The sequence below is a fragment of the Populus euphratica genome, unplaced genomic scaffold, assembly GCF_000495115.2.
Source record: "Populus euphratica unplaced genomic scaffold, PopEup_1.0 scaffold121.1, whole genome shotgun sequence".
Lineage (NCBI taxonomy): Eukaryota > Viridiplantae > Streptophyta > Magnoliopsida > Malpighiales > Salicaceae > Populus > Populus euphratica.
Window position 1 is genome coordinate 208,660 of NW_011499968.1, and position 13,799 is coordinate 222,458.

Here is a 13,799-nt window from a genome sequence, read left to right on the forward strand (position 1 = left end):
GAGGTAATGAAAATAATGGAGCTGGGTGAGGGAGATGAGAGCAGAGCAGAGGCACGACGAGGACCTGGAAATGATCACTGAGTAAACATGGAAAGTTGTTTCTGTGCTCATGGGACTTCTCTTGATCTGACTGGCTGTTCTATCATCCTTCTCCATGGGCCAACCACTTCCTCCATCTCCGAAGCATCAGCAAAGTTGCGTCACAAATTACGGGATATTTGATAGTATAATCGAGGTTGTTTTTTTAAAGAATATTTATTTAGAAATATATTGAAATAATATTGTTTTATTTTAATTTTATGAGAAGATCTTTCTCAAGAAAAAATTTCAATGACAAATATTAACCTGACCCAAATCACCCTATCCGGATCAATAGAGGAACAGAAAACGGTGTCGTTTATATTGAAAAATATTAACGGGAATAAAAGGAGAGAGAACAAGAGAAGACAGCCTCTCTAGATAGAAGCACCAACTCAGGATTCGAACTAGGGTTTTGCAGCAAATAATAAAACTCCTAATTTTCCCTCCAATCCCCCCAACCCCACCAAAAAAAAAAAAAAAAAAAACCTCCTCTCTTCACTCTACTTTAACCGTGCAGAATCAGTCACCGTCAATGGCGTCGCGATTCCAGGCGGTGGCGTTAGTGGCGTCGCCGTCGTACCCAAACTCCATTGCTTGGTCCGACGATAACTTCATCGCAGTCGCTTCCGCTCACCTCGTCACCATTCTGGTAATCACCATTCTCTATTTACTCACTCTTGCTACTAATAACAGTCTATTGAGCCAATGCAGTCTATCGAAGCTTCTTTTTTTGTTAATTAGTTACTGATTCTACTAATTGAGATCGTAATTAGAGTACATTGTGTGGATATATAGTGAACGCATTGAAAAAGTTTCAAAAATTTTAAATTTTGGCTTAGCCAATTCAGAAGGAAGCTTTTTTTTTGTGTGTGTTTTTGGTTTTGCTTAGCTAGTAACTATTGTTATTAGTAATTGCAAGAACAAAATCTGAAGCTATTTTTTTAACTTTAGCTTTTAATTCCTTATTTTTTCTTAATTAGTTGCTGCATATGCTAATTACTATTGTATCTGGAGATGATTTTGTGGTTATGTGAATGCAACTAAAAAGTTCAATTTTTTTTAGATTTTAGCTTAGCAAATTCAGTGATGGAAGTGTTTATGTTTTTGGTGTTGCATAATTAGTTAGTATTATTACTAGTAGTTACAAGAAAGAAGCCAAGGAAATTCAACAATTTCCTTGGATAGAAGGGATATTGGTCATCATCATCGTCATAGTTAAAGGGATATTGGTGTTTTATTGTTTGGATTCTTGTGTTTCACTTGTTTGTTAGTGCTGCTATGATACTGATAGTTACTTTTGTAATTTGGAGTTTATTATGCGTTTCTTTAGTAGATGCGATGTAAAAAGTTTGAGGCTTTCTATTTCAGGTGTGGAAATTTGGGCTTTTATTATTCTAATGTCTTAAGTTCCTAGTAATTTTTTATTGATTACTGTGATTTTGTGAGGTTTAGAATCCAGCAGTGCCTTATGGACCAAGAGGTTTGATCAGAGTTCCGACATGCGAACCATACCCAATTGGTTGTGTTAATAGGGAGGGTATGCCTTTATTACTAGTTCTTTTGAGAAATAGGTTTCAGCCTTTTGATTTACACAGTTAAACATGTTGTTTTATTATTCGGAATGCTTGCAGATTTATTCACTAACTGCATGCTGCCCGCTGCATTATCTCGAGACCGTCGTCCATGTGTTCGGTCAATTTCATGGTCCCCAATTGGAATGGCTCCAAATTATGGGTATGAATCTAAGGGTTTTGGTCATATGATGAGTTGTCACGATAATGTTCACAGACTTTGCTCCTCTTGAACTAAGTTCATTTAAAGGTTGAGCTGATCAATTAATGGTGTTCCATTTGTAATGTAATTCTATGCAGGTGCTTGCTTGCTGTTTGCACTGTAGAAGGGCGTGTTAAGATTTACCGTCCACCTTTTTGTGATTTTAGTGCCGAGTGGGTAGAGGTAATGAAGCACTTATTAATGCAATTTTCTAAATTGTAGTGAGGATTGAAAAGTCAATGAAATTTTTTTCCTTTTATAACCATCATTTACTGAATGATTATCTAATAGATATGATGCTTGCAAGTAATGGTGGAATATAATTTTTGGTTTGGGATGTTCATCATGTTTATATGCATTGATCACAGTTATCAATCTTGCACTTTCCTGTAGGTTGTGGATATATCAGATAGGCTATATGATTATCTTGCTAAAATCAATTTTGGGGAGTTAGATAATACCCCCTCTGAATTCTCCCATGTAAGTTCTCAGTTATTAAATCAACTGGTTTGAATTGTCTGGTTACCATTTGATTATATTCCCAGTTGCTGCATCATCCAAGGATTGTTTTTGTTATCATTATTGTTAATATCTTTAATATTTTGAGTCTTCCCCCAGGGGCATCCAATAATCCAAGGATGTGCTGATGAGCGACCAAAATCCTGTGCTAATGACTTGCCAAACTCTGGCACATTAAAGCAATACAAGCGAAGGAAAGTGAATGTTACCACTTACAAGTAAATAGTTCTTTCCCTTTTCTTACTCCCCTCATTTTTGGTTAGAAGATTCTTCTACTGCCTTAACTCTTTACTGTCTCTCAAAGTACATGACGAAAACTGCATATATGTCTTCTTTGCCCTCTGTCGAGTTCACAACAAGAGAAAACTGAATAGGAAAATTTTATAGCTTCCTAATATTGCACTCTTTTGTTTATGAAGAGAAAAGTAAGAAATGGTTGAAAATGCTTTTAACTAACATCTTTCATGTGGACCATCAAATTTATCTCTAAAATGGGTTCAGGGATGAAAGAAGAAAGGGCACCGAATTTTTCTTTTTCTTAAATCGTTCTCCTTTCTGTTTCATCTCCACTTTCTCTATGGAACTGAGCTGACAAGAATAGAACTTTCCTTTCTTTTGGTATTACCCCAACCGGTTTTTTATCTGGCAAATGAGAACTTACATTGAAGAATCCTTTGAGTTTGCTGTTTCCTTGGATATTTCTTTAATTTTAACTACAACTCATTAGATCTTTTTTCAATGACCGTACAGAATTAAGGACTCAGAAACTTTTCAGACCCAGCTATCAAATCCTATAAATAGGGGGAGCACCACTGCTGGATCTGACCAGAAAAATAAAATAGACAGAAGGAGGACAACTAAGGTAAGCTGTTCTCAGGGAAAAAAGAAAGAAAGAAAGAAAGGAAAGGAAAAGGGGAAAGGAAAGAAAGAAACAATCCCTTATCTTATCCTTCTCTCCTCCCTTTCTATAGTGATGGGAACTTAAATATGTAACTATATAGTTTGCATTTTCTTGTCCAATCTGACATGGGAAACGCCTTTTGAAACCTTGTTTCTGCCTGTTATTTAATATTCAGGTCCTTGGGAACTGCACACTCCCACTCATTACTGCAGAGAAATATGCTTCTCGCTGTGCCATGTTATCGTCACTTGTTATTGCCTGGTCACCAGTACTGTGGTTGCCATCAAAAATCTGTTCAGCTCCAGAAAATGACTCATCCAATGGATTCTCTATACTTGCAGTTGGAGGGAAGTCTGGTAAAATCTCTGTCTGGAGAATTAATGTGCCACAATACTACTCTATTGAGCATAGTAGGGTCCCTACTACTGTAACATTTATTGGACTTCTTCAAGCCCATAATTCATGGGTCACTACAATCAGTTTGGCATTACTGGGTTCCAAGTCTAATCCTCAGGTCTTATTGGCTAGTGGGAGTTCTGATGGGAGGTGAGTTAGGTATGCAAGAACATCTGATCAGTTTTTCAATTTCTTTATAGTACCATGATAATTTTATTTTTTAATACATGTAAGCTATGGACCTTGTGTTCTGACATCGATATGCTGGAAATGGTTTCAAACAGAATAGCTTTGTCCTCACTGCAAGTTTGTAGGTCGTATGTCTCTTAGAATCTATAGAATCACTTAGTTCAATGGTGTCACCTAATCGATTTGTCTTCATATCCCTTTTCAGAGAAAGTAAAATATCTCTGATAGTATAGTAACTTTAGGATGAAGAAAAGAAATTTATACAATGCCAATTGTAACTGGTGCCTAGTTGAATGGACACATGCTGATGGTGTAAGGCCATTCTTCTGAGCACCTGAATAGCCAAACCCCACTTCACATTACCTTTTTACTAAGGATGACAGAACCTTTAACCCCTTCATTTTTCTTTCTTTTCAGTGTGAGGATCTGGATTGGGAAGGGTGAGGAGTTGCTGGAGCCATCAGGGGCCAATAATGCTGCCTTTTCTCTGCTGAAGGAGGTTGGTGTTGTCATCTCCTTCAACAGTTCTGTTTGCATATTTACTCATAGCAGTGAATTCTGACATTTAAATTTCCAAGCAGGTTGTATCTTTCAATTGTATCCCAATTTCAGTGCTATCATTGGCGGTACCTGTTCAAACCATGCACAAAATGCTTTTAGCAGTTGGCAAAGGATCTGGTTCATTTGAAGTATGGACAGCTGACATATCCAGCTCCAAATTTGATAAAGCTTGTTTATATGATGCTCATGACTGTGTTGTAAGTATCTTAATATATAGTTGATCAGTCTTCTGCTGCTTTTTGATGATCCTTCATATATTTAATAACTCATCAGGTCACAGGTTTAGCTTGGGCTTTTGATGGATGTTGTTTGTACAGCTGTGGCCAGGTACTAAGATTTATTCTGTGCAATGTCATGGCACTTTTTGACTTTTAAGTTATACGATTAATTGTAAGTCCATCAATTACATAACATTGAACATTTAATGATGCAAGGAAAATTATGTCCGTGCTTGGGTTTTGCATGGAAGTGCTCTTTGTGAAGTATCGATTCCTTCAAATACTCCTGGTTTGAGGAGCTCAAATGATGTATGATGTTAACCTTTTTTCCTGTTTATTTATTATAGCATATATACTCTAGCTCTAAAATTTAAAATTATTTGCAGCTTCCAAATGTTTTTGTTTCATGCCTTGGTGTGGCAGTATCCCCTGGAAATATTGCGCTTGCAATGGTATGTTACTTCACCTAAATTTATCACCCTCATCATCTACATGTTTTTAGTTGTGTACGACATTTCTATTAAAGTGCTTTATTTCCCCCTCGGAATTATCTGATTGTATTCTTAGATTTCTTACTCATTATACCCAACTGTATCAAATTATGGTTGTGACACATTTTACTTTGAGCTTCATGACATGGCTCCTTAGAAAGCTGAGTTTGAAAAATGTCACTGTCAATTTTTCCTGAACGTGGAAAGATCAAGAAGGTTCTTTCTGCACTTGATGCTTAGCTTTTACCTATCTCTTGAAAGTTTTAGTCCCCAAAATAGAATGAAGGTAGATTGTCAACTGTTAACTAGATAATGTACTGGCCATCAGAATTCAGAACTTTAAACGTATTAAAATATTGAACATTTATATTGCCTTTGGATGCATATGGTTTGAGCCTACATGTTCTCAACTTTCCTGTCATGTTCAAAAATAACAAAACTCTCCTGTCTTCTCTAACAGAAGAAATGTATTTGTTTATTACCGTGATGCTGATGATGGGATATTATATGTATGCATGCTTTAGATTAATTACTGAAACAACGCTTCTTGATATTTGCAGGTTCGTAATGTAGATGGTGATTCGTTGGATCCCATGTACGAGGGAAGGTAAGCCAAATCATTCTGCCAAAATGCTTTATCAATTCCAACAATCATAAGTTCTTGCATCTTATCAGCTCTTGTGAGTGGATGGCGAGATATTAAGAAAAGGTCGAAAGAATCTAGTGCAACTGAATTTAATTGAAAAGGCCTTTTGACCAACTGCTAGCAGCAAAAGAATACCGAAGAGAAATAAGTCAACAAGGATAAACCAACATTCAAACATATTGTGTTGGTGCTTGTTTGCCTTTGTTCCACATAAATAATGACTCTTCTGTGGAATGTGCAGGCTTCAGAAGGCTGTCGTTGAGTTCCTCTGGATAGGTGGACAACAGAAGGATATACTGTCTCCTTCTTCCTCTGATTTCACTAGCGAAGCCTTTCTTGGTTTTTCTGCAAATGAATTGAATTATTGGGAATCTGATATTCTATGGTACTTAACGAAATATGAAAATCTGGAAAACCCTCTAGTTGTTTGGGATATAGTGGCAGCACTGTTGGCTTTCAAGCAGTCTGCACCAAAGTACGTGGACCGTATACTGGTTAAGTGGCTTTCTGTGACATTTTTGGGTTCATACACAGGCCTTTCCATTGGCGAGGTTCTGGCATGCATCCCGGAGAATTTCTCAAAGATAACATCTCGACAATTGCACCTCCTTAATATAATCTGTAGACGTGTGATGCTATCTGATGTGGAGGCTGAAGAAATTAATTGTAAAGTGAACTTAGGAGGTTCAGCGGCTGCCAAAGCGGAGCATCTCACTTTGTGGTTAGAGCTTCTTTTTAGCAGTGAACAAGAACTTCGTGAAAGGCTTGTGGGTTTCAGTTTGGCTACTCTTATAAATCGTTTGTCTGATTCAACCACAACGTTTTCCCGACCTGGATTTTGGTATCCTGTTGGAGTAAAACAAATGGAGCTGTGGATTGCACTTAATCATGATCGTGTTAGGGATCAACTAAAAGTCCTCGCATCAGAAGTCAGAAAGCATGAAAGAAGGTACTCCTTACCATTTTGTTCTCAATGATGAAAGATATGTTAATTATGATATTATAATTATTTCATCAGTTCTTCCATGGGCCAGAGATGGGGCGACTTAGAGGACCGTGCGTTTTCTTGAAAAAGGAGGAAATAATAGACAACGGCATCGTTTCTTGAACATGAGGAATAAGAAAAGAGAACCTGTGTTGCATAATGCATTTTTTTTAACTATCATAAATGCAAAGAGCTCCATCACCTCAAATAAAAATAAAAGCTGAAATGACATCATTTCCTTTGTTTTATCTTCTCCGTAAATTACCCCATTCCGTGGAAGCATAAAAAGTGGGATCTGAGCTCAGTTAAATAAGTCGTCACTTTTAATTGAGTGGGGTTAGTTAGCTACGAGAGTTTATTCTCATGGGAGGAAATATTTGTAATTTTTTTTTAACACTTTCAATCTGCTAACAGTAAGTTTACAAATATACGAGGAAAACTGGTAGCAAATCAAAAAAATTTGTTATATAGATCAAAATGCACTTTGTTTCAGACACCAAGATCAATAAAAAAGATGAATTGCTATGTGAAACATGCAGTGGATGATTTACTCTGCGAGTTTCAAATGTCTTTAGAATCAGGTCGAACTAAAAGGCTAGTCTTGAAACATTATACAATTATGGCTATTCCAATTTCCAAGCGCTTGCTTGCTTGCAGAGAATGGCCTAGCTGAAATGCTGATCTTTGCTATGAAGATTTAAGTTTGTCTGCAAAATGGGCGCTTCTGTTTATTATATTTGAGCCGTGCTTATTCTCTTACCATGTGATTTTTTGTTCAACACAGGCTTCAGTCAAGTGAATATGGAGTTGAAGAGCAATGTATCTATTGTTCAGAGCCAGTTACTTTTGATTCTCCAGAAGTTACACATTGCCACTGCTCTAACAATACTGACGAAACTGTTCAGATCTACCAAATGGCAAGATGTGCTGTTTCCATGCAGGTTTGCCCAGCTATCCCTTTATGGTTTTGCAAGTGTTGTTGTAGACGAGCTTCCAAATTGCCACCGGAGACTCTCTTTACATTGCCTGGTTATCCTTTAGATTTCAAATCGTTGACAAAATCTTCTGTTAAAGAAATCCCCACTAAACCCTTCTGTCCCTTTTGTGGGATACCTCTCCAAAGATTACAGCCAGATTTTCTACTCTCACCCTCACCAGTATGAGCTTCCATTCATCGTATATTTATAACATCATACATGACGAGTAGTTTTACAAGCTAGAATAGCAAGAAGCTAACGGAACTCTGAGCATTTTGGTTTACCAGGACTAGGAAGAAATCTGAAGTGAAGAGTTTGCTGTGCAATGTAGAATAAGAGGAATTTAACATGAAAAATTAGAAAGAAATCTTGAGGCTAACAATTTGGTGCTGTAATATCATGGTCATGGTGTATGTTTTGGAAATACTCGAGTATATACAGTAAGGTATTATTGGTAGGATATGACAAAAAACAACAATGTATAGCTTAATTTGTTTTTTTCCCTATTCTACTGTCCGAATTTTTGTTTTAGCCCGACTTGACTCGAGAAGTTGTCCAGCTATCTGACAACTTGAATTTAGGAGCTGTAAAAATTGATGTGACCAAGAGGAAACCCGACCCATGTTTAAGAAATGTGGAACAAATTTCATGGATGTGGGGCAAAAAAACCCTTCAAGGACCCACAAAAATTGAGATTGGTTCCCACAAAGGTCCAATTTACAAGACAAACAAATCATGCGCCAATTTGCACGCAGCCAAGTGGAATATGGCTACTAACTCTTTCCTGACCCTTTTTGTCAAATTCTCGAGTCCCAAGGATAATCATGTCAGATTAGCTTTGTCATGCAGCCCTAGGGCCATCTTCTGTTCTATTAGAAGTTACCAGTCAATGTCAATTTCCAACAAAAATTATGAATGTCAATAGGTCTTTGGAATAGATTTTCAAAACCTTGAAAGTCATTTTTAGACTTATATATAAGAAAGTAAAAAAAAAAAAAAAATCATTCAACACTTAAGCAAATCGTCAGAGATTTTGATTTAAAACTTGAAGCAAAGTTTTGTGCTTTCTTTTGTTGTTCTTGATTTCTTATTTTCCAAGTTAAAAAAAACCCTGCCAAGAGATTATGCATGTTTGCCTAGTGCCTAGAGACCTGAAATTCATTCACTTCAAAGATTTATGAGGATGCCCACGAGATATATTTTCCCGTCTGTAATTATTTTGGCTGATGTGATATGAAAACAATAGTACAAGCCATATTATCAAAGCACCTCTGGTATTTATTGCATGAGGGTGGAGATCTAGCGGTGGAGGAGATAAGGATCATCTCGTTTTTTGTTTTTTTTTTTCAGACACTCGGAGACAGGCAAAGGGTTTCACAATCTCTCCCTGTTTCCATTTTTTAACAAGATTTTTGGGTTTGCCAATTACGTGCCCTCTTTGAATGCGTTATCCATTGCAAGCAATGCCTTTTTAGGCATGGCATTGAGCCTCCCTGGTGATTGTGACCTCCGAGCACATGGGGCTGCTGCACAGGGCCACCCTTCATAGCATCGATTTCATGCCCCGCTCCCTCAACTTGAGCAACATGTATTGGAGTCATGGCACCGATTTCAACCCTGCTGTTTTTTAAGATTTTCAAGCCGAAAGAATCTGTAGGGTAAATTGCAGTAATTTTATTTTATTTGGAGATCGAAGTAAATTGATACTTCAACAGTAATCAATGTGTTTTTTTCTTTAAGATACTGGTATTATAAGCTGGTATCGTTATTAAAAGACTGGCCTAACTAAATTGATCATATCGATTTGAAGCATGAAAATTAAAATAATAATTTATTTATTTTAAATTAATATTTTTTTGATGTTTTTAAATCATTTTAATACGCTAATATTAAAATTAATTTTAAAAAAATAAAAAAATTATTATTTTAATATCTTAGAAAGAAATGAATATGGGTGCTTTGAATTTTAAATGTTATATGCCGAAGTTCTGATGGAATGATTTGTTGGATGCATGTTATGGGACATGAGAAGTATTTTATTCTCCTGCCGCCAGGCATGGGAGAAGTTTTCTTGAATTTATTTAAAGTAACTGCAATGTTAATCATGAATCTATTGCCGACTATATGAATGAATTCCTAAATGATTTCTCTTACGTAAAAGCTTCCCATTCTGAAGCTCGATCATCTTCCTGCGGCCATTAGAGCTGTACTGCTATTTTGGACCCGACAATTTACAATCGGTGCGCGTGTTTCTTCTCTCTAAGAAAGTTTCAAAGTTCCAACCTCTCTTCTGTGGGGAAAGAGACTCAAACATAGACAAAATTATTGTTGTCTTTTCTTGAGGTAACTGTGTATAATTAGGGCGTCCTGCCATAGATTATGGGTGTATTTGGTATTTTAGTTATTGTTGTAAAGTTTTTTTTTTAGAAACTATTTTTAGTTGAGGTTGAATTAGAAAAATATATATTTGATTAAAAGTATGGTTAAAATTGAAGTTAAATAAAAAATAATTTAATATACTTGGTTAAGAATATTTAATTAAAAAAATTAATATATATATATATATTAATTTTTTAAAGCATGAACCCGTTGTTTTAAAAATATGTTTTACATTGTAATAGCTATTATTTTTTAAATAATCTTTTGTACTAAAATATATATACAAATAATTTTTTTATTTTTTAAAAATTATTTTTAATATCAATACATTAAAATAATTTAAAATATATAAATTATATTAAATTTTAATAAAAAAAATAAATTTCTTAGGAAAGTAGTTGAATCACGTTCCAAACGGTTCCTGAATCTTAAAAACAGCCCATCACAAATCAATGGCTGAGATTTGGCAATCGAATCAATCACATTCAAGAGTAGATGGGGTCCGCTACCCAGAGTGCTCACAATTCACATTTGCAATTCAGCCATCAGTTTCAGTCGCTGGCTGTTTCTTCAATTTTAACGAGGAAAACACGTTTTTTTTATATATAAAAAAAGAATAGCACGTGAATTTAAAAGCTTAGGTAGAGTAATATTTTTTATTAAAAAATTTAATAAAATAGTATATTTTTATTATTATTTTATTTGTATGGATGAGATCTTGAAAATGTTGCCATTGAAGATTGTGTGCGCGTGAATTGAAAATTTTACCATTATATAATAACATCATATAACTAATTCTTGTTGGGGTAATTTGATATTTTTATAAGAATCCATTAATTATCGTTAAATTTAAAGGGGGTAAATCAGTAATTATTACATGTTGTTTAGGGCACAGTGAATTGACTATGCCACTCTTAAAATTATTATTTTTTAAACCGGCGTCCAAAGAAGTTTTTGTGTTTTCAATTTTTAAAATATATTAAAATGACTTGAATCCTTTAAAAATAGATTTTTCTTTTACTTATATGGAAAAAATTAGTAATTGTATAAATAAAATATTATTAAAATATTAATAATATATGTTATACAACTTAATCAAAGAGTAGTGATTACACTTTCACAACGAGTATGGAATTATCTAGCCATCAAACATTAATTTCAAGAGTGATATTTAAATTATTTTTTGGATATATTTAGTGTTTGTTGTTGCATGATTAATTTAATTTTTATAAAATTATTATAATTTTATGATCTAGATTATAGTGTGATATAAGTTTATAATTCTTATTTTTTATGCACAAATATCAATTTTTTATTTATTATTATATTTTTTTTTACATCAAAAATTACATTAAAAACATCTGCGTATATATTCTTTAATGTTTGAAAAAATAATCTAAATTAGATTAAATAAACATGTTAACACCTTTATTTTGTATTTATTAGTATATATTGTTCCCTTTTTTTTCTATTCATGCTTATAATTTTTTTTGTTAAAAAAACATATTAAAAAAATTATATATTTATTTTTTTGTTGGAAAATATAAAAAAAACCCAACCTCGAAAGTAAAATAACTAATTTATCTAAAAAAACATAAGTAATGAAACTTTAACACATTGTGAATTCATTAGTCTTTTCATTTCATGATAGAATAAAGATCGTTAAATAAGAAGACCTAATTAATCATAAACCACCTTCTTCACTCGAAACAATTAACTCTATAGTATGTCAAGTACGATTGAACAAGCCCTTTGAAATCGATGTGCTTTGTTTGAGAGAATAAATTTTTTAAAACGTTGATTATAATGTATGTTTTATTATTTTAAAAATTATTTGTTTTAGTTGCGTGAAAATAGAATTATAGTTTTTTTAAAATAATTTTTATTTAAAAATATATTAAAATAATATTTTTTATTTTTAAAAAATTATTTTCAATTATGATATATCAAAATAATCTAGAAACATAAAAAAATTAATTTAAAATAAAAAATAAAAAATAAAAAAATTATTACTTTTAAAACATGAAAATAAACCATTATCCTCAATCCGAAGATCACTTTTCTTTGAACTCGACTGCAAGGAGATTGGTATTGAGCTATACAATTCAATCGAGTATTTAATGATGTTAATTACAGTGATAAAATCACAATGGTTGACTTGTTAAAATGGGAAAACATGTACCAAAGTCAAAATAGAAAACATGGTCAAAACCTTGTCCAAATTCTCCACGTTCATCCTATGGTTAAGATAGTCTTCATGTCTATCTGTCTATCTATCTATCTATACAGTTGTTTGATGTCATGGACAGGGATAGAACTGCCAGCACAACAAGTTCGGTTCTCGAACAGTCAAATTCCATTGCAGCAGCACCGCACCCTTCCTCTCTGGTGGCTTGAACAGGTTAAGGCCACCGTTGACAAATGATGATTGCCTCTTGTTTTTGCCACCTGGGGTTTCCTCGGGTCAAGGTTTCTGAATCAAGATTCTATTCTCGGTTTTTCTCTATAAAAATAACATATTTATATCATAAAAATAACATATTTATATCATAAAAATATCTTAAATCTTATTATTGACACAGTCCGGATTCATTTTTTAAACACATGAAAATTTTGAGGGGTTTAAATTTATTTTTTATAAATAATTAGTTCAAATAATTTGAATGATTATTAAATTTAGAATTGTAAAATTAGTTGAGTTAAAATATAATTTAATTTGAATATTTATATTAATTTTTTTAAAAAAACACGATATTTATTTACCATTTGAATACGCCTTTAAATAATTAAAATCTATATAGTTCAACATTGCTGATAAATTAATAATCTTAACTGGATAATATATTAATTTAATTTTAACTGTTTGAATAATATATTGATGGAATGATTAATTAATAAAATTTGAATTTACTATTTAAATGTGTTAACTTATGAAGGTTTAACTCTATCTTAGATTCAGATTAATTGGCACGGTAAGTAAGTTAGTTTCCATGTTATTTTTCATAGATTCAGATTAAAAAAAAAAAACCTTAACAAATAATTTTTTATATAACACATTAATCGGAATAAAAATATTGATTAAAGCAGTATTGTTAAATCTCCAGCATGAGCTGACCTTGTCAATTTCCGACGGCACAATTAGCCAACAACAACGACCTAATCACCTTATTAAAAAAAAAAACCCAATATGATTTTTATTAAAACATAAAAACTATGATTTTTTAATAAAATCATAAAATAAATCCGTTCTTATTTACCCATATTATCCTATTTAAACGGTGTCTTAGAGAAAGATTTAAATCTGATTTATTTTAATGTTTTAAGAATATTTTTTAAAAAGATTATTTTTTTTATTATTTTAAATTAATTTTTTTAGTAATTTAAAATTATCTGGGCGCGGTGATTCAAATATAGATTTTAAAAAATAAAGAATATTATTTAATATATTTTTAAATAATGTTTAAAAAAAACGATAATTAAATCATTAACTAATATGGCCATAAAATATGGAGAAAAGTACAAAATAACCCTCACTGGCAAGGAAAAGACAAAAATAAGAGATTGGGCCAGTCAGTTAGCAGTACTATTGATTTTCTAACACCAGCACAAAGTGTGGGCCCACTAGGCTCCGTGGTTGTTGCCCTTCTCGAGGAGGAGATAAAAACCGATATCTACCTGCTCGG

The 13,799-nt window shown here is 33.2% G+C and overlaps 1 protein-coding gene across 3 annotated transcripts; it reads left to right on the plus strand.

Moving 5' to 3' along the window:
- The first annotated feature begins 453 nt into the window (after positions 1–453).
- LOC105139078 (uncharacterized) lies at positions 454–8,243 on the plus strand. Of its 3 annotated transcripts, none has more exons than XM_011045395.1 (16): positions 454–730; positions 1,534–1,618; positions 1,713–1,815; positions 1,953–2,037; positions 2,248–2,334; positions 2,473–2,591; positions 3,124–3,235; positions 3,450–3,820; positions 4,277–4,358; positions 4,441–4,617; positions 4,694–4,747; positions 4,855–4,947; positions 5,025–5,090; positions 5,690–5,736; positions 6,017–6,724; positions 7,545–8,243. In XM_011045395.1, the coding sequence occupies exons 1-16, from the start codon at positions 614–616 to the stop codon at positions 7,921–7,923; spliced, it is 2,685 nt and encodes an 894-aa protein (XP_011043697.1). In that variant the 5' UTR covers positions 454–613; the 3' UTR covers positions 7,924–8,243. The 3 variants fall into 3 exon arrangements, with proteins under 3 accessions (XP_011043697.1, XP_011043698.1, XP_011043699.1); XM_011045396.1 differs by having other exon boundaries at positions 4,441–4,548; XM_011045397.1 differs by lacking the exon at positions 1,534–1,618 and having other exon boundaries at positions 643–730.
- The last annotated feature ends 5,556 nt before the right edge of the window (positions 8,244–13,799 follow it).

Excerpts from the sequence above, each read along its gene's own strand:
- LOC105139078 (XM_011045395.1), top strand. The coding sequence starts at position 614 with ATGGCGTCGCGATTCCAGGCGGTGGCGTTAGTGGCGTCGCCGTCGTAC. Across the intron at positions 731-1,533 it reads CTCACCTCGTCACCATTCTG|AATCCAGCAGTGCCTTATGG; the intron begins GTAATCACCATT and ends TGTGAGGTTTAG. Across the intron at positions 5,737-6,016 it reads GATCCCATGTACGAGGGAAG|GCTTCAGAAGGCTGTCGTTG; the intron begins GTAAGCCAAATC and ends TGGAATGTGCAG.